The sequence below is a fragment of the Callionymus lyra genome, chromosome 11, assembly GCF_982586985.1.
Source record: "Callionymus lyra chromosome 11, fCalLyr1.hap1.1, whole genome shotgun sequence".
NCBI lineage: Eukaryota > Metazoa > Chordata > Actinopteri > Syngnathiformes > Callionymidae > Callionymus > Callionymus lyra.
Window position 1 is genome coordinate 4,499,567 of NC_141828.1, and position 20,650 is coordinate 4,520,216.

Sequence of the window (20,650 nt, forward strand, 5' to 3'; positions counted from 1 at the left end):
GTTACTATCGTTTATTTAAGGTTTTTATTTTCATGAATAATCGTCTGTATTGCTGTGTGTTAATTGGAGAAAAAATCAATAATCAATATGAATAAAGTTCAATAAAATAAAAAAATAAAAAATTAGTAATGAGGGGTAACAATTAATTCTAATTCCCACTCCGTACCGTTAGGTGGCGGTAATTGCGTATTACGTTGTTTGCGAACCGTCATCTACCAAGGAGAAGAAAAAGAGGATCCATGCACGATAGTGACAGACTTTTTTAAATTCTAACTTTGTCTTTTTTTACTATAAGATGTCTCTGCTTTATTTCTGCGGGTTAGCGCCGTGTACGGTTTGTACGATTATATTTAGAATATAATACTTTAGTGTTTCGATGCAGCGGTTGTTCTTCACTTGTCCTTCAGTCTCTATTAAATCCAGACAGTTTTAAAAATGACCTGCAGAAGTTTGATCCACTTCCTCACGAGAGGAGCAGGACCTGTGTTCGGTGTCAGGACCTCCACACCTGAAGGTCTGAGGAGTTCTCTTCACAGACACAGAAGGACGATCCATGTCGCGACGAGATCTATGGCGGCGAAGATGTTTTCTGTGGACGAGATGTTTGCGAACAAGTCTCTGCAGGACTACCTGACAAACGTGCAGAAACAATACAACAAGATGAACAGAGACCGCACGAGCGAGGAGCACAACAGTGAGAACGACCTGAGGGACCAGAAGATCAGGATGTCTCGTCTGGCTCCTGTGATCCATGTGGTCCAGGAGCTGGAGCTGAAGGAGAAGGAGATGAAGGAGACAGAGATGCTCCTCAACGGTAAGAATGGAAATATTTAACATCACTGGAGAATCATAATAATCATTCTGAGACTCATTCCAGATGAAGAACCAGCCATGAGAGAACTGGCCGAGCTGGAAAGAGAAAGTTGTTTACAAGATATTCAGAGCCTCAGACAGACGGTAAACTTAACACTATTATTAGTATTATTATTATTATTATTATTATTTAAACACAACATGTTGTAACTTGTTCAAGATGGCTTCACTGGTGGATCAAATGTCACTGGAATTATATCGGAAGTGATTGTAATTGTAATTACATCTCCTTTTTTTTATCTGTTTCAATATTTTTTATTGGAAATCGACAAATTAGATCACAGTGTACTTCACAAAACTTTCTTTGACTTTTTCCTTTTTTTTTCTTTTTTTTTACATACATAGAAAAGAAAAAACAAAACAATAATGATAAAAAAGAAGGAAAACAAAAGGACAAGAAATCAAACAACACACCCACCCTCCCCATATCCTGGCATTCATAACGTCCTCAATAACAGCTCATTTTGAGTTACTTTTGAAATGAGGATGTTTATTTTAAACCACAAAAAAAATCTCAATAATATAAAGTTATAAAGTCTTTCTTCACCTCCACCATCTCACTCATGAACAGTTAATCCCCACCATGTCATTTATACTCATTCATTGCACAGTGTTAATTAGAACCAATAAGTTAAAAATAGTGCAATATAGTATAAACAATAAATAATTAACATTATAAATATTGCATATATTGCACATATACAGGTATATAATTAATGTATATAAAGTATTAATACAAATAAGTTAACAATGGTGCTAATATGTTATAATTACATTCTGTATAAAAACAAGGAGCCTCAGCAGAAGCAAACTACATGTTTATGACATTAATTCACTTTTCATATTAACATGATTATTTACTTCAGGCTTGATGGCCTGACATTGTTTTCTTCTTTATAGACATTTATTTAGCAACTTTACATATGCAAATAAACACCGTACGTCTTGTGGTAAAATAAAAAAAGGATGAAAAAATAACCCGAAAGAAAAAAAGCTCAAGACATTTAATATTTAATTTAAACACTTGTTTTATTGTCTCATTTAAGTTAATAAACCTGCTGGTTCCAGAAGAAGAAGTGGACCAGAGTGACCTGGTTCTGGAGGTGACGGCAGGAGTGGGGGGTCAGGAGGCCATGTTGTTCACGGCCGAGGTCGGCGTCACGCGTCTTTTAAAGCAGTAACACGTTTGTAACGTAATATTTGATTCACTTGTTCTTGTTTCTTCAGCTGTTCGACATGTACGAGAGCTTCGCCGAACACCACGGCTGGACTTTTGATCTACTGGACCAAATGAAGAGTGACCTCGGTCAGTAACGTGTCGTCAGGCGTGTAACCTCTTGTGTAGGACCTTCAATATACTCTTGGTGGCGCTGTTTCAGCTCTAAAGTGAAATGGCATGAAACACACATTTAGCATGGTCGCCTCACAGCAGGAAGGTTGCTGGTTCAATTCCAGGCCGAGACAACCTTTCTGTGAGTGGGTTTACTCTGGACACTCCGGTTTCCTCCCACAGTCCAAAAACATACAGAGGTTGATTGAGAACTTTGTAGATATGAGTGTGTGTGTGAATGGTTGTCTGTCTTTGTGTGTCCTGAGACAGACTGGCGTCCTGTCCAGGGTGTCCCCTGCCTCTCACCTTATGATACTGGGTTAGACTCCAGTCTCCCCGCGACCCCGACCCCGGGATAAGGCGGTAGAAAATGAATGAATGAATGAAACACGATTAAGTTGGAGCCTTGAACCTGAGGCAAAAGAAAAATGAGTAACAAGTAAACATGATAAATGCAAAAACCAGGTATAGAAGTGTCATCAGAGTATTATTCAGTTTTTATTTATTATTTCATATGTTAATAATGATTTATTTTTTTTCATAATTGAAATGTTTGGAGCCACATGACATGTCATGGTTAAAATAAATTGTGGCTATAAAATAATTACCAGATAATTTAAATCTTTTAATTCATGTCATCAGACAGTAAAGCTCATAGTTACAGCGTCGACTCCTCATCGGAAGTACCTGGGTTCCAGACCCGTTCTAAATACTGTCATTTTTATCTGTTGATTTAAAAAATCTCATTGTAATTGTGAGTGATATATATATATATATATATATTAGCAGCAGCTACAATAAGAGAAATAGTTTTTGAGGAATAACTAAATATATATTTTCACACACAAAGGAAAATAAGCTTCACTGGAAACCACAACTAAATTTGTCTCTGTTTCGGAGTTGTTTCCGTATAAATATTCAGAACAAAATACAATGTAGTATCTCTTCTAGTCTTAGAAATTGAAAAATAAAAAATGTAATTCAATATTTTTATATTACTCCGCCTTTTAAACTCACAATAAAAAACTTTAAAATAACTATTTTACCAACATTTTGATATTTAATTTAAATATCTACAGATGAAAAATGTTGGATATAGAATCATTTTTTATTATTGGAATAACAATATTAAACAATATGTGAAAAACTGAAAACTGTGATTTTTGCTATTTTATATATTTTTTTTACAAAAATATTCAATCAAATTATGAAATGCTTTAAAAAAAAAACAATTTAAAGTTTCATTTTTTAAATGGATTCGATCTCATAGCCTTTTACAAAAATCGACTCTGTTCTCTGAGCGCAGTGATCCAGACTCTAATACATCTGCTCTCTTGTGGCGCTGCTTAAAAGAAAGAAAACAAATGTAAATGTAATAATATGACTTTGCTCCGCACAGGAGGGATCCGTCGAGCCTCGGCCAGCATCAGTGGACCTGGAAGCTACAAGAAGATGAAGTTCGAAGGAGGAGTCCATCGTGTCCAGAGAATTCCTAAAACTGAAAAAACGGGCCGGATTCACACGAGCACCATGACGGTGGCTGTGCTGCCTCAGCCTAGAGAGGTGCGACTGAACGACATCACAGCACTTAGTGGGAGGCACTAGTTACCTCGACAACAAAACTGAACTCCCATGATGCTTTGCTCCACACGTTTTTGCTTAACTAATGATCTCAACTCCCCTGACTTGCATGTAGTGAATGCAGTAAGTTCCTCATCATGACCATGTTTTACACTTTATTACTTTATAAAGTTGCTCTGAAATCTGGGCGAACGAGAGGTTACGAGAGTCTATTATGATGTAATAATGGCTTCACTCCTCCTCCAGCTGTAATCACGCCCCTGATGATACAATAGAGTCACACATCACAACAACACACACACACATGAAACAATAGAGTCACACATCACAACAACACACACTGATGATACAATAGAGTCACACATCACAACAACATACACACACATGAAACAATAGAGTCACACATCACAACAACATACACACACATGAAACAATAGAGTCACACATCACAACACACACACACTGATGATACAATAGAGTCACACATCACAACAACACACACACACATGAAACAATAGTCACACATCACAACAAACACACTGATGATACAATAGAGTCGTACATCACAACAACACACACACACACGAAACAATAGAATCACACATCACAACAACACAACAACACATGTGATACAATAGAGTCACATGTCACACTCACACTTTAGTTAAACGTTGTACACGGTTAATGATGATACAAAACTGCTTTAAATATACAACGTCTATGTTGCTGTATTAAAAGAGATCGACAGCTCCCGTAATGCTTTGTTGGCTGGGCGGCAAAGCATTACGGGAGGTTGAGTTTGCAAGTTAAACTATGTGTTGTTAACTTAAACAAGTGAAAAATGTAAAAGCCGCTACTTCTGTGAATTTGTTTAACTTGGAGGGTTTTAGAAAATAATTGTAATAATCATCTGTTGAAACAAACAAGTTCCTGTTCAACATCATTTTTAAAATAATTGTGTATTTGTTTCTGGTCTGACGCTCCACACGTTGTTCCTGCAGATCATCTTCACGATCAACCCCAAGGACTTGAAGATCGAGACCACCAAGGCGGGTGGTCCAGGTGGTCAACACGTCAACACCACAGACAGCGCGGTCAGGATCGTTCACCTGCCCACAGGTAGGAACCGTCTTGAGCTCCTCACAACCGGCCGAGGCGTGTCGCCACGAGGTCAGGTGTGTGTCGGTGTGTGTCGTGTGTTCAGGTGTGTGTCGTGTGTTCAGGTGTGTGTCGGTGTGTGTCGGTGTGTGTCGGTGTGTGCAGGTGTGGCCGTGGAGTGTAAGCAGGAGCGATCGCAGATCAAGAACAAGGAGAAAGCCATGCAGACGCTGAGAGCCAAACTGTACGGCATGAAGCTGGAGGAAGAAACCAGCAAACGCAACAACCAGCGGAAGGTCCAGGTAGGTGGACCCGCAGTGGATCCTCATCCCGATGAGAACCATAAACCCACAACATATCCGTCCTGCCTCCGATAGACCGGCACCAGGGGAAGGTCCGAGAAGATCCGCACCTACAACTTTCCTCAGGATCGGATCACGGACCACCGGATCGGCCTGAGTGTCCACGACGTGGGACAGTTCCTGCAGGGTCAGGACCTGCTGGACCAGATGAACTCTGCGCTTCAGGAGTTCTCCGACCAGGAGGCGCTGATGGAACTTTTGGAGGAAAATAGCAAAGTAGCTAAAACGTAACCACTTAAATATGTTATTATTGCATTGATGCGTATGAATGTCCAGTTAAAATGATATGAACAGTGACCCGGCTCCGTACACATCAATGAACAAACTCTTGATGAAGATCAGACCAGCAGGTGGTGCTGTTGGGCACAAAAGTTTAAATCGGCGCCTGAGAAAGAGGTGAACGTGATGCAAATAAATAACAAACAAGGCAAATAATAAAACTTTAATTTTGGAGAAGAAAACTATTTTAAGTGTAGACGAAGATAAAGAGTAAAAAGCCGTTTAAAAGAAAGAAAACTCGTTTAGTTAGGTTTGGTTAGGTAGAACTTTAATGATCCCTCAGGAGGTCTCCTACGGGAAATTGTTTTTTTTTTCCAATAGCCACAGCAAATACAGCAATTTTTCATAAAAAATAAATCAAAATAAAATAAGAACAAAGAGAAGTAAAGAGAAAGAACAAGATGATACAATCTAAGTCTAAAGATAAAGATAGAGAACATAGATCAAAGAAAAATAACAAAGACAAAGGATACAAAGATATCATTTATTTTGGATATAATTTAGAAACAACAATCGTTGACTGTATGTTTGAAACATATTTGACTTTAAAATCTAGGTTCGGATTCGACGTCATACTTTTAAAAATAAATAACCTTAGCTTAGCTAAACGTGGCAACACGAGGTTGTGACTTTAAATCGTATTTCTAGTTGTTTTTAATGATTTAATCACTTGTTTTTTTATTATTTGCATGGATATAGTTTTTTTTAATGTATTTATTCCGACGGTGTCTGATTTTAACTGAGGCGACTACACTACCCATGATCCCACTCGGCGCTAAGGCTGACTAATCGAGCGTCGAGGCTCGACTCGCCCACTCTCGATGACCAGCTTCTCCCCCCAACTCTCTCGCATCCTGTCCGTCGGCGTCTCTTCTCATCGCTGCTAGCTTCAAACATTCTAGCTTCACTTTCCAGCCAGTTTCCTCCGAATTTTCTACCATTTACACCGTTTTTTGAAAAAATGAATTCGCGGTTTTTTAAACGCCAACTCATCGTCTGGAAGACAAAACCTCCTTTGTAGAAGCAGAACCTCGAACCTCTCGTTCTCTCGTCTGGGTGTTTTTTTTTGTGGTTTCCTTGGACCTGAGACGTGTTTTTATTTAAATAAAAATACAAGAAAAACATCTGGAGGTGGACGTGAACTGTCAGGCGGACCGTCGACCCGGAGGAGGAGCAGGAGTAGCGGGAGTAGCGGTTCTATTTCGGGGAGAGTTGGGATCGAGCGCCGGGGAAGGAGGAGCAGGAAGACCCGCAGAGACGAAGGAGGCTCGTCCGAAGGGAAAGCTGGACGGGATGGCAAACGAGCCGATCATCCTCAATGTCTATGATATGGTGAGTAAACAAGTAGTCAAAAGAACAACAACAGGCTCTTGAACCAACGTCATCCTGTTTTTGAAAAGTATTTTGTACTGTTTTCACATCAGTAATAACCAAATACATATATACCTGTCATATAAACCAACATACTCTTATATTTAAGTTAAAATACAACCATATTCACATAACCCCTGAGCTAGAGATGTTGGTGTGGGTCAGTAGTTCGATCCCAACATTAGATCAATGGAGGTGAAGAAATATGTCGTTTCAATATATATATATATATATATATATATTTTAAATGTATTTTGTCTACACATTTTTCATTTGAATTCAAACTACACAGTGTGACTGACTGATTTGAGTCACAATGATGTCACTGGGTGAGTCAAGGGGGGAGGGGGAGGAGGGAGGGGGGAGTAAATTGATCCTTTAATGATTTATTTATTGATATGGATTCCTGCTGGTCGACACAACAAAAGGGAGTATATCCTACTATACACGGTGATGTCCGGTCCACAGTTGCTTTCGCTAAAGAAGTGAAAGAAATCTCTTGGTGAGAATATAATTTTTTTTTTAATGTTTTTGTTAAAAATATTGCTTCCCATCATTCATTTCTTTTAGCTTTTTCACATGATTATTTTTTGGTCAACTCTAACCCTACACTTCTATCTCTGCGGCATCTGCGGTTTCTTGACTTTTCCTCCAGTTCACACACTTCTTCTTTTTTAAGTGTGTTTAGTAAGTGACGGACTAAAGAGCTTTCATCGTCCACTTGTGTTCATACGAGTGGCTGCAGGTACATGTTCACCACAGAGATGCTCACAGTTACCTCAAGACAGGATCAAACAAACCCATACAAGTCGATACGTTCAGTCATCAGTTTCTTGAAGGCTTTAGGAAGTACTTCACGTTAAATATCTTGAGATACAGTCATTGAGGTTTATGGGTTAGTAGAAAGAGGTGAGTGATGAACACAACAGGAGTGACCTAAGGAGGACACATATGATAGTGATGAAGCTTCATGAAACAGTGTCATTATCTTCAGAGTCCACTAGATGGTAGTGATGTGTTGATGAAGCTTCATGAAACAGTGTCATTATCTTCAGAGTCCACTAGATGGTAGTGATGTGTTGATGAAGCTTCATGAAACAGTGTCATTATCTTCAGAGTCCACTAGATGGTAGTGATTTGTCGATGAAGCTTCATGAAACAGTGTCATTATCTTCAGAGTACACTAGATGGTAGTGATGTGTTGATGAAGCTTCATGAAACAGTGTCATTATCTTCAGAGTCCACTAGATGGTAGTGATGTGTCGATGAAGCTTCATGAAACAGTGTCATTATCTTCAGAGTCCACTAGATGGTAGTGATGTGTTGATGAAGCTTCATGAAACAGTGTCATTATCTTCAGAGTCCACTAGATGGTAGTGATGTGTCGATGAAGCTTCATGAAACAGTGTCATTATCTTCAGAGTCCACTAGATGGTAGTGATGTGTCGATGAAGCTTCATGAAACAGTGTCATTATCTTCAGAGTCCACTAGATGGTAGTGATGTGTTGATGAAGCTTCATGAAACAGTGTCATTATCTTCAGAGTCCACTAGATGGTAGTGATGTGTTGATGAAAGCTTCATGAAACAGTGTCATTATCTTCATGGTCCACTAGATGGCGTCTCTGCGTGTTTTTTCCATTTGTTTTGAACAAGTGTTTGAATAAAACATCATTGGTAAAGTGATGGCGCCACCTACTGACCTCTGAACAACATGACACCGTTTCATGAAGCTTCATCGACACATCACTAGCATACGGTTTTACTGTAATGGGTATAAAGAGACAAGAGCTGTGTCTCAAATCACATACTTGTGTACTTAAACTTAGTATTTTAGTGCATAAGTGCGTCTCAATCCTTAGTATGTAAATGTAGTGCTCCATACACACTAAATTGTCACTAAAATGCCCACAAAACTGAGTATGGATCGATGGACACTTTCTACACTAAACGGCTCCATCTTAGTGACGTTGACGTTGTAAACGGAAGTTACGTCGTTACCACTCAAATGGAATCGGCGAGAAAAAACGTTGACAGCGACACCCCCTCGGTTAATATTTCATCTTTATACAGATGTAAGTTTTTCATGTCATATTTTTCGTTTCTCATATTTCTTGATCAAACCAAACGTGCTGCCAGCAGGTGGCGATAGTGTTCCTACAGCTGGTTGAAATCATCGTTAAATAGTAGTAGAAGAAGAAGCTGGTGCATCATTTCCTGTTAGTGCGTAGCAGCAGAGTTTGATTTGAGACATACTGTCTGTGGAGGATTAGTTACTAGTTAGTATGTACACTATCCTGATGCATACTAACCAGTGCACTAAGAGAAGGATGTGATTTGAGACACAGCTAACGGCTACACTCAGAAACCTCCTTATTAAAGTCAAATAATAATGTCTATACTGATGTGATTTTAAGGCTTAAGGGGTTTCTTTGTTAAACTCAACGGCTTATGTGACAATTTGTTAAAAAAATATCTGTATTTTATTCATGAAAGAAATCTGTCAAAATTGAATTGTATAATTAGCAATACATCCATAGATTTGGTTTCTTGGAAGAAGCGGTTTTAGCGAGTTAACATGGAAGTAGTTAAGTTGATCCAGAACAGATAGAAGTCGCCCTCGCTGGTTCTTGGATCTGCGTTGTGTGGATGATATAAATGTAAACACAGCAACCCCCACATATACCCCAGACTCTCTCTTTTCCCATCACTGCTGAGACACGTACAGCCTTTGGAATAACCTGAGGAGACACTCATTGTTTGAAGTTAAATATTAGTTTGCACAAGATGTTTGCCTGCTGCACACAAAACAGCTTATTCAGAGCGTAAAATAGAACTCACCGGAAATCGCCCTGCCAACTGAAACTGGTTTAAAATCAATAAATGAAATTTTCTGCCACCTTTGCAAAAATAATATGTTTGACAAGGAGCTGAGGTGGATTCTGTTGACCTTAAAGTCTAAATATACAATTTATCTTTCAAAGTCTTCTTTTCATCGCGTTATTCTCTTAAAAATTCATGTTACATTAAAATGTGTTTCTTTGTGATTGTTAAGATAAATGAATGAAACCTTTCTTAAGATAAAAGGAACATTAATAATGATAATAATAGTAAAATGTTGTGTTTATTAGGATTTTGGAATCGCATTTTAAAAAAATCGCTATTTTTGTATCGCAAATGCTATAAATGGTTCTGCTTCAGTTTTTTGGGGTCCATCCTAGTGACTCCTGGGAGAGAAACCAGGCCTGGACGGGTCAACAGTCGATCACACTGAGGAAACCAACCTTTAATGTGGTAGAGTGGAAACTATTGCTTTTATTTTCTGTTTCACTTGCCTTTATTTTTTACATTTACTTTAATATTAAGTACTTCCTCTGTGTCTCTCAGCTAGAATTCATACCCACTGATGTGTAAACACTGCTTGACTTTAACTGCGAGACAACGGTCATGTGACCAGCAGGAAGCGTCGGGCGCTTCTTTGTTCAGCTCCTCCTCCGTCTGCGCTCAGTCGTCTCGGGCCTCGTCTCGACTAAAGTGGATTTCCTGTGTAGCTCTGAGGGGTTGAGTTCGCCGCTCCGATGAGATGATCTGCTCAACGGCACCTGCCACGATCCGTCGGCGGCACCACGTGCTCCGACGTTCTTGCCACCATGTTTCAACTTTACCACCTGGTCGATGCCGTCCATGATACATACGTGATTGTTTATTTTTGTATCTACACAAGGTGGTCAGTGAACGCCTCATCAGGTATTTAGGTCATCTGGAATGTACTGCTGTTCTTCGGAAGTTTTATTATTTAACGTCGCCTTCACATCTTTAAACCCTGATTTCTTTCCCAGCTCTTTTCGTGGTTGATGTATATTTATTTTCTCCGTTTATTCCAGGTTTACTGAATATTTATACATGTTTAAACTGGGAAACAAGACAGACTTTTTTTCTGGTCTTCAATAAGTTTTTATAAACATTTATTTTATTTGAACGCCTACACTGTTGGAGACGTGTTTGGAATCTGGCATTATTATGATTTTCCTGTATGTACACGTGTTACTCTTAAACACTGTGTAAATGTCACAGACCTCAACCGTAGATGTTGTCAAGATATTAAACTTCACATTATACTCTGTGTCACAAAATCCCTGTGAGCGTTATTTGACTAAATCTTGATCTCAATTATTAATTATTCTAAACCAGAAGGATGTGTCTCGCCTGCAGTTCATACAAAACTCTGCAGCCAGAATTCTGAGCTGCTCTAGTAGAAGAACTCACATTTCTCCTTCAAACTCTTCACTGGCTGCCAGTTTCTTTCAGGATCATTTCAAATTCTGGTTCTTACTTTCAGATCTATTCATGGTCAGACCTTCCATCAGTGATCTGATCCAGACTTACACCCCAGCTCGGGCTCTGAGGTCTGTGGATCAGAATCTACTGATGGTTCCTGAACTTCTGGACCAGAGGAGAGGAATCCTTCCAGGCTGTTGCTCCTAAGCTTTGGAACGATCTTCTCTCTCTTTGTACTTGATGGATCTACTGACTCCTTCATGAAACATCTTAAGACGTTTTTATTTGTTCAGGATTTTCCTTGATTTTCTGGAACTCTTGTTGTGTTATCAGTTTTATCTTGATCTTTAAAGTATATATTTTATTGTGTATTGTTTTGATTGTTTAAGCGCTTTGTGACCCTGGTCTGTAAAAGCGCTATATAAATAAAAATTACTTACTTTTCATTTGAGCTTTTTCTTCTTTATCTTGTTGCTGCTGTGTTTGTCTCGGTGTTGTCTTGACCTTTGAGAGTTTTTCAATTTGTATGTATTTTTAACTGTGTATTGTTTTGATTGTTTAAGCGCTTTGTGACCCTGGTCTAAGAAGGCACTTCTATCTATTAGTTGCTTACTTACTCAATGTTTTGTTATATTTATTATTTCTTTGCTGTGTACTCACTGTATTACTTCTAATCCATGTCTGTGTTTGTTTCTGTCTGCAGTACTGGATCAATGAGTTCACCAGCAACCTCGGTATCGGGGTCTTCCATACAGGACTGGAGATCTACGGACGAGGTAAAGTTACTCCGACATGCGATACTATCCGCCACAGTGTGTCAGTACCTGAGAAAATACTCACCGTGTGTCACTGCTTCCGCTCAGAGTTTGCCTACGGTGGACATCCGTACCCGTTCTCAGGAATCTTTGAGATCTCACCCGGGGATGCAACTGAATTGGGAGAAACCTTCAAGTTCAAGTAAGTGTTTTATACTTTTATTCATTTGTTTCATGTACACACATGTATATATACACACACATATACACCTGCTGACCTAGAAGATTCTTCAGATGTCTTGATACAGGAAGTGTTTTTGTCACTCATCTGTTGTATGTGGTCTTGAGTACTGGGGCCTCAGAAACACAAGGGGGTCAATAAGTTTATTAACACTGTAAGTCACGGGATGAACAAAATGTATATTTACCAAACTATGTAATGTCCTATATTGTTGTTTTTTTTGGAGGCTCCATCTTTCTTCTTGTTACACCAAACACTCCAGTAATTATTTTCCTCCAACATCAGTTAGACTGATATTGGAAGTCTCTAAATAATTGATTATTTTTTGTTAATCTATGTTACTTATCTTATCTTAAACACTGACATATTTAAAGGTCACCATAGGTCACTTCATAGGTCACCATATCTAGTTTGACTTTGAGATTACTATGCTACTTAGGCCTTAGGAGTTGGTCAGATTTAAAATAACTTGTGACTATAAGAGGTTAATTTCTCTCAATGATCTAGGTTTAATACTAATACAAGTTAAAAAAATCACACATTACATTGACACATCCATGACTTTATATGTTCACTATGAACGCATCACTCGGGACTCCCGGAAAGTTCAGGTATGATCGGACCAGGTTTTCATGACTTTAATCTGGAGTGGATTGTAGCCGAGTACCAAAACAAAAACAGAGGAGTTCAGTGTATCCCTCTTCATTTTTGTCTTTTTTTGTGATTCCTTTTGGAAAGGCATTCTTGTTTTTGTGTATTGGTTTGATTATATTGAATATAATATACATAGATTGTGATTCTCTTTTTTAATCAGTTGTGTTGTGTCAACCCTTAGAAATAAGTTTGATTTGTTTTCATGTTTAAGTTATTCGACAGCGATGTTTAAACACGTTTTTTACTATTTTCTGTTGGAATCATGCATATTGTTGCCCTATATAATCTATATAATCTATATAATCTATATATTCTTACAATCTATATGATCTATATAATCTGATGGTGTATAAGAAGAATGTTTGATATGGATGAGCAGCAGTAAGTGTTTGGTGTGTGATGAGGAAGTTTTAGTTCAAGCTACACTGGAACGTAAATAAAGGTGATTTCACACTCGGCTGCTCATCGTCGATGGATGCTTGGTTTGAGATTAATGGATCTGGAATGTTGGGAAAATGATTCCGCTTCGATATCAAGTCAATTATTACAAATCCATCTCTCGGTGGATGGTTCCACCGGCACGACTTTAATCTATGTGGCTCGGAAAGATCGGGCGTCACAGGGTTGAAGGACAGGAAATGTTTTTATTGCTGTCTCTTTATTTTATTTACACCGTGTCTCTGCCCGGAAATGCATTAGGAAGCATTCCTCTGGCATCTGCGTGTCGTCGCATCGCTGCTGTGCTGCTGCCGACTTACTTCTGCTCCAGTTGATCTGCCCCGAGGCCTAAAACTGAGACACTCTCCTGATCCAGACTGAGCTGGATCACCATTATTTACTGTACTTCAACATAATTCAGACTCGGCTGGTGTTATTGGTAAGACTCTGATGATGCAATACTTATCAAGATACATGGTCAACGATACAATGTAGTAATACAGTAGTAACAGATATATGTGTAGTATTGTCGAGTACTTGACTCTGGTGTTGTGATAATGTAGTAACAATGATATATGTGTAGTATTGTCCAGTACTTGACTCTGGTGTTGTGATAGTGTAGTAACAAGTATATATGTGTAGTATTGTCCAGTACTTGACTCTGGTGTTGTGATAATGTAGTAACAAGTATATATGTGTAGTATTGTCCAGTACTTGACTCTGGTGTTGTGATAGTGTAGTAACAAGTATATATGTGTAGTATTGTCCAGTACTTGACTCTGGTGTTGTGATAATGTATTAACAAGTATATATGTGTAGTATTGTCCAGTACTTGACTCTGGTGTTGTGATAGTGTAGTAACAAGTATATATGTGTAGTATTGTCCAGTACTTGACTCTGGTGTTGTGATAGTGTAGTAACAAGTATATATGTGTAGTAGTGTCCAGTACTTGACTCTGGTGTTGTGATAATGTATTAACAAGTATATATGTGTAGTATTGTCCAGTAATTGACTCTGGTGTTGTGATAGTGTAGTAACAAGTATATATGTGTAGTATTGTCCAGTACTTGACTCTGGTGTTGTGATAATGTATTAACAAGTATATATGTGTAGTATTGTCCAGTACTTGACTCTGGTGTTGTGATAGTGTAGTAACAAGTATATATGTGTAGTATTGTCCAGTACTTGACTCTGGTGTTGTGATAGTGTAGTAACGAGTATATATGTGTAGTATTGTCCAGTACTTGACTCTGGTGTTGTGATAGTGTAGTAACAAGTATATATGTGTAGTATTGTCCAGTACTTGACTCTGGTGTTGTGATAGTGTAGTAACAAGTATATATGTGAAGTATTGTCCAGTACTTGACTCTGGTGTTACAGTATTTACCACAGTGACGTGTCAATATTTTAACGCCTAATGATTAACAAACACAGTTGAGTAAGAAGATTAAACATGTGTGTTCTATCAAAGAAATCCAGATCAATGTAATAATAAAGTGTCTGACGAAGAACAACAGAAACACTGGTCGAGCTCCTAAATGAGACATTTTAGCTTCGCAACCAAAGTCAATCATATTCGACACTTAGTTTCGAACATAAGCTACAAATGGCTAAAACAAGAACAAACTTAAACAAAGATTCTGTTTGTAAATCTCTATTTAACTTTAGAATTAGCTTAGATTTCAGTGTAGATGTTGGAGCGTCAATCACACGCACGATCTGTGGTCATGCACGAAATTGCACAATTTTGGAATGTTGCCATTCATATTTGTGAGGAGATTCTGGGATGTAGGAATTCAAAGGATCCACAATATCTGTACCTCAGTGTATCTTGTTACGGATCAGAAAGATCTTGTATCTCTTCTCATCTAAGAATGAAGGAAGAAATAAACAAAAACACTGGAAGAAGTGAACTGATAATCTAAGACAAAATGCTTAGCATAATATATCATTTGTAACTAGCCTTGTTTTGGTTTAAATTATACTTATTTTATTATCGTTTTATTTTTATTGTTGCATGTGTGTACTATGTGTGTTTGTTCTTGAAAATTAAATGTCTTTCATTTCTTAATATTGTCCTAAAACACACTTATTCTCTGGCTTTTAAGACAGCATGAGACTCGGAGCTTTTTTTTAAGTGCTTTTTACTTAATATTGTTTTATCTTTGTGTGTTTTAACTGAGCTTTCATAGCAATTTCATGTCATTGTACAGCACTTTGTATTCACTGTTGTTGTTTTTAAACTGCTTTATAAATAAAATTGATTTATTGATTTATTTGTTTATTTTATTCAAACATTAAAGTAGTACATTCCTTAATCTGCTCCTTTATTTGCCGAGTTGCTCACAGATTCAAACTGCAACTGGAGTCATGTTGTGATTGATGTCATCCTTGCAGAGAAGCCATAGTTCTGGGCAGCACTGACTTCACAGAGGAGGACGTGGAGCGGATCGTGGACGAGATGGGGAAGGAATACAAGGGGAACGCCTACCACCTCATGCACAAGAACTGCAACCACTTCTCCTCCGCGCTGTCCGAGGTGCGTGCGTACACACACACACACACACACACACACACACACACACACACACACACACACACACGCTGCTGGTTTTCATACAATGATGATATGATTTATTATCATTTGATTTTAGAATAAGAAAATGACATAGAGTGTAATTACAGAGGATGTTGATCGAGTTTTCTCTGAGCCGAGTGGAGACTCTCTCAAGAGTGTGTGTGTGTGTGTGTTCTCGTGTGTGTGTGTGTGTGCGCACAAATCAGCTTATGCTGCTGAGACTAATGAGGAGATTCTTACAGTAACACTCGGAGGAGGATTAGAACACAATGATACATGCTGTTACATGCCAACCCAGCTCACACACACATACCAGACACTCGCCCTCTTCTGAACTCCTGCGGACGTGTGACTCCTTACACACACCAGTGAATCAAACAAGATTTAAACAAGTAGTTGTGTGTTTGATATTTGAATTTCTCCTCTTTAAAAACATGAACCGCCAATTTATACGGTTTTCTCAAAACCCTATAGAAATATGGCAGGTGGATCCATCTATTACTCTTCAATGTAAAGGCTTGTATTGAAAGAAAAAAAGGAAGTTAATTGATTCAAACCATAGTAACGATGGAGGTTAATGAAAAAGCACAGCTTTATATTTACATGTAATAAATGTGTCACTCTATAAATCTAACTCAACAAAAAAGCTCTTAGTAGATCTCCTGGCGTGTCCGCCTGTGTCAGCATGTTCTGGTGCCGAGAGGGGAAGATCCAGACTATTAAGATGGTTCTAGACCACATTAAACATTATCAAGACCCAGACAAGACCAAGAGTGTGTGTGTGTGTATATCATTATATTTAAGGACACATGACATACAGTATATATCAAACAAAAAACACAACTTATTTATAAATGACATTAAATATTATGAATAAATCATTTTTAAATAAAGTAACGTGGATGTGTGAATCACAGTCGAAGTCTAAAAGATAGCCTTGCTGTTCCAAGCTGATTAAATTCAGTTTATACGATGCTTATATAGATGTGGAAGTAGAGCAGTGGCATCGGAATAGTTAATGGTTGAATTTAACGTTTCACATTTATTTTTTTTATTCTTTTTTCTAATAATTCAATTCAATAATTAAAATATTGAAAGGTTTAGAGTAAAATGAGTTCCTTTTTACACATTTTTCTAGATTCAATATTCTTAATTTGTAGCTTTTTAAATGAAGAATACCTACTACATTAAACTTATAGCCAATCATGTGACGCATGCATCATCATGTGACCACATCAAAGCACTGCAATTATTTCCCTTTCTTTTCCGACAACGTGTCGACCTAGTGATCCTCAGATCCACCTCTGTGTGAAAACAAAGACAAAGGAAATGGACAACTTGTGTGTAGAGGTGTTTTTATTACCTAACCTTTTTAGATCCATGTTTAACTCCCGTCTGATTACCCAACGTTGCCAATAACTCACAGTGAATTCTTATTGTCTGAGGATCAGTTTCCTATGATGTCAGTGGACTCGTTTACGCTGCCGTCTCCAGCGTCTTGACTCGATTCAAATAAGTTCACAGCGATCAACACGAAATGAATGACACTAGTTTACAACAGAAAACTAACTAATCACCGGTTGACTCGATCCAAGAGAGCGGCACCGACACCTGCAGCTCCGGGTCGGTCTTGCCTTGTTTTGAACAGAAATCCTGAAACGGCCCAGTCTGAGTCTGAGACGACACTAGATGGTACCGTCTGTTCATCGCCACTCGTGACTAAACAAGAAGTTTTCTTGAAGTCTGCTGCGAGTGGAGGCGATAAAATGTCGGTGATACAGAGTGAACTGCTGCTGGGATTCGTTGAGATGTTTTGTTTTCATGAACTTGTTGTTGATTTAAATTTTTGTCTGTGATAATGTTGTTTATTTTATATATATATATATATATATATATATATATATATATATATTTTATATATTACATGGTAAATTGTTGTTTATCTAGTTCTATAGCTGTTATTTTGATGGTTTGATTGTTGTTTGGTCGTCTACGTTAGCGTTTACTTGAAGATCATTTAATTAAATTAAGTTATTTATCTTATTTAATGTAAATTATTGCCATTTTTCTCAGTAAAATATTGATTAGTTTTGTTTTTGGGGGGTAGATCACGCTGTAGATCACGCTCTGTAGTTGTGGATTCAATATTTTAGTCAACAAGTAATAGAAAAAGATATATATATTTATTATGGTGCGTTCAGTAACGTAGAAATGCTATGGATGCATTTAATAGCAGGGAACAGATACAATGAAATGAAGAAAAAAAATGTCAAATAGTAAAATAATTACACAAACAACAGAAAACAGTGCATTATTAGTAATAGATATAATAGAATGACACGTTTCTTTGCACAAAGTTGTCATAATGCTTTGTTAAAAAGACATTTAAATGCCACACATTTCAAAAGGGAATATGGTTGAAGTTATAACTTTGTTTGTGTATATTTATTAAAAACCAAATGGTTATTTTACTTTCTTCTCGTTGCTTCCTCCCTCAGATTCTGTGCGGCAGAGAGATCCCTCGCTGGGTCAACCGTCTGGCCTACTTCAGCTCCTGCGTGCCGTTCCTGCAGAGCTGCCTGCCCAAGGAGTGGTTGACTCCGGCCGCCCTGCAGTCCAGCGTCAGCCAGGAGCTGCACGGCGCCGGCGAGCTGGAGGAGGCGGAGGACGCCGCCGCCACCGCCTCCCTGGCCTCCATGTCGCCCTCGTCCTCCGGCCCGGCGCCTCTGCCACGCCAGCCTCTGCCGCGCCAGCCTCGCCACCAGCCGCGACGATAGACGCCGCGGGGAGTCCTGGACAAGACTGTGACGCTGGTCCACCTTCAGAGCGAGCCTGCCCACGAGCAAGGCGGAGTCAATTCACACTCCAGTCAGGAGCGTCGGTCCGACCCAGGGACAGAAACCACCGACAACATTTCACCCACTTCTGAGCGAAGAGCTCCGGATTATCGCTCGTGTTTCAGCCCGTGACGTGGGCCTGGACTTGACGGGCACTCAGGTGGCCGATGGTGCTAAATCCAGAACCAGTAGGAGACCTCAGACCAGTAACAGCAACACCCTTCAGTGCCGGAGAAACGCCAGTGAAGCAGGTTCGTTTCGATCCTCGCAGTTTTTTCCCACGGCAGCTTCACAAGACAATCGTGTCAACGTTTCTGCTGAGGTTTTGCCAAATGAGCTGCGTTGCTGATGCTATTGTCTTTGAACGCACCACCTGCAGCCACAGGTGTTGCCACGTAGAACGATCAAGAACTTCTTGTCCGTCAAAGGGTCACAGAAGTTGCACACGTGATGGAACAAAACCAGTGATTTGATTCGAGGTCGAGGGTAGTTTTTCAATCATGTGTTTCCAACTCAGCGTAGATTTGTACCGTCAGTCATGTTACACTCGGACCTTTGATCCACTAGAACCTCAGACCAAGACGTTTTGAAACATCATTTTTACGACTTCAGGAAGTTTCTGCTTTTTTTTTAAAAGTACAGGTCATTTCTGAGCTTTTATCCTGTTGGGAATTCTGTGGTGCAAAAAAGTTGTCGTTCCCATAGTAACTTCTGTGGTCGATCGATGGGAGAAAAATGTTGCGTCGACATGGAAGCTGTTCTTGTAGCTCGTTTCCATCGCTAGTTAACATTTGTACGTTTCAACTTTTTGTCGAGACTCACGACCCGAAGCTAAAGTTGAACAAAAACGACTTCAAATAGACCACAGTTTAAACACGACCGTCGGCGCTCGGCCTCCATCCAGACAAAATGGCGCCATCGTGTAAAGACGGTGACGTCCTCGACAGAAGCAACGACCAATGTGCCTTCACTCAAGGCGCTCAAACAAGTGTAGCCTGTTCAAGGTCACACTCTTTATCAGTGACTGACCTTCGGCCCCGAAACAATCAGAGATCACAACAAATTGATGGGAGTTTTGTTTGTTAAAGCTGCTGAAAGTACTGTTACTCGGGGTCTCACTAGCTCACGTTCAACAACTTGAACGTCCACCACGAGAATCTGGACGAATCTTCTGGACGGTCACAGACCCTGGAGCTGCTACTGTTCCAGTTTTTCAATCTTTCTACAGTTTCTGTTTACGTCGAGTGACCTCAGGACGCCTGAAAGCTTTCTAAAAAAAAAAAAACCTACATATTTTTTATTCCACTCTTCTTTTTGGGGGTTTTCTACCGCAGTCTTAAAGAACACACTTTTCTACTCTTTGATAGAGAAATGTTTTTGTTTACAAACGTCCAGTGTGTGTTGGTTCGCTCCACTTTCCTGCTGCTCCAATGTGGAACAATCTTGTCATAAATCTGCCCACAGTGTCTCTCATGTAGCATTTTTGATGATTAAAAGAACATTTTTGTTAGTTTTTGCAACACAATATAAACTAACTTTGAGCCCTAGATACTGCAAATCGCCAAACCAGCATTTTAAAGTGAATGTTTGGGTCATTTTCTTGATGGTTTCTTTCAATCCTCGACTACAAACGCTTCACTTGCGCCCTCTGCTGGCTGTTCATGACAAGTCACTGCTGGTCTAGAGAGTTGTATCTCAACTGAAAGTCTTTGCTGTGCGTGTGACCTGAGCAAAGAAAAGTTGGATAAAAGTGCAACCATGTTTGCTGAGAATACGTTTTATCAGCACGAATGAAATTTTCACAAGTACATTTCAAAAGTTTCCATTGGGTTTTTGTAAAGGGTTCACGTTGATTTTTTAGAATCACAAATCTCTTAAAAGTTTGTATTGAATCTGGTTGGTACGAGTAGTTATTCAGTATTCAAAACACATCCGCCATATTTGAGCGTTTATCAACTTACAACTTGAAAGGAAT

General features: G+C 39.0%; 2 protein-coding genes across 3 annotated transcripts; both read left to right on the forward strand.

Annotated features, from left to right (window-relative positions):
* The first annotated feature begins 223 nt into the window (after nt 1-223).
* Nucleotides 224-5,541, forward strand: mtrf1l (mitochondrial translational release factor 1-like). Of its 2 annotated transcripts, XM_087802609.1 has the most exons (8): nt 224-814; nt 878-957; nt 1,920-2,024; nt 2,101-2,179; nt 3,603-3,766; nt 4,786-4,903; nt 5,048-5,184; nt 5,260-5,541. In XM_087802609.1, exons 1-8 carry the CDS (start codon nt 436-438, stop codon nt 5,473-5,475), a joined length of 1,278 nt encoding a protein of 425 aa, XP_087658735.1. In that variant the 5' UTR covers nt 224-435; the 3' UTR covers nt 5,476-5,541. The 2 variants fall into 2 exon arrangements, with proteins under 2 accessions (XP_087658735.1, XP_087658734.1); XM_087802608.1 differs by having other exon boundaries at nt 4,786-5,184.
* Nucleotides 5,542-6,003: 462 nt separating this feature from the next.
* On the forward strand, nt 6,004-20,185 carry LOC148068977 (deubiquitinase DESI2). The gene is made up of 5 exons (XM_087803064.1): nt 6,004-6,855; nt 11,875-11,947; nt 12,035-12,128; nt 15,658-15,799; nt 18,337-20,185. Exons 1-5 carry the CDS (start codon nt 6,817-6,819, stop codon nt 18,613-18,615), a joined length of 627 nt encoding a protein of 208 aa, XP_087659190.1. The 5' UTR covers nt 6,004-6,816; the 3' UTR covers nt 18,616-20,185.
* The last annotated feature ends 465 nt before the right edge of the window (nt 20,186-20,650 follow it).

Excerpts from the sequence above, each read along its gene's own strand:
- mtrf1l (XM_087802608.1), top strand. The coding sequence starts at position 436 with ATGACCTGCAGAAGTTTGATCCACTTCCTCACGAGAGGAGCAGGACCT. Across the intron at positions 2,025-2,100 it reads CCATGTTGTTCACGGCCGAG|CTGTTCGACATGTACGAGAG; the intron begins GTCGGCGTCACG and ends TTGTTTCTTCAG. Across the intron at positions 5,185-5,259 it reads ACAACCAGCGGAAGGTCCAG|ACCGGCACCAGGGGAAGGTC; the intron begins GTAGGTGGACCC and ends TGCCTCCGATAG.
- LOC148068977 (XM_087803064.1), top strand. The coding sequence starts at position 6,817 with ATGGCAAACGAGCCGATCATCCTCAATGTCTATGATATG. Across the intron at positions 6,856-11,874 it reads TCCTCAATGTCTATGATATG|TACTGGATCAATGAGTTCAC; the intron begins GTGAGTAAACAA and ends TTCTGTCTGCAG. Across the intron at positions 12,129-15,657 it reads GGAGAAACCTTCAAGTTCAA|AGAAGCCATAGTTCTGGGCA; the intron begins GTAAGTGTTTTA and ends TCATCCTTGCAG.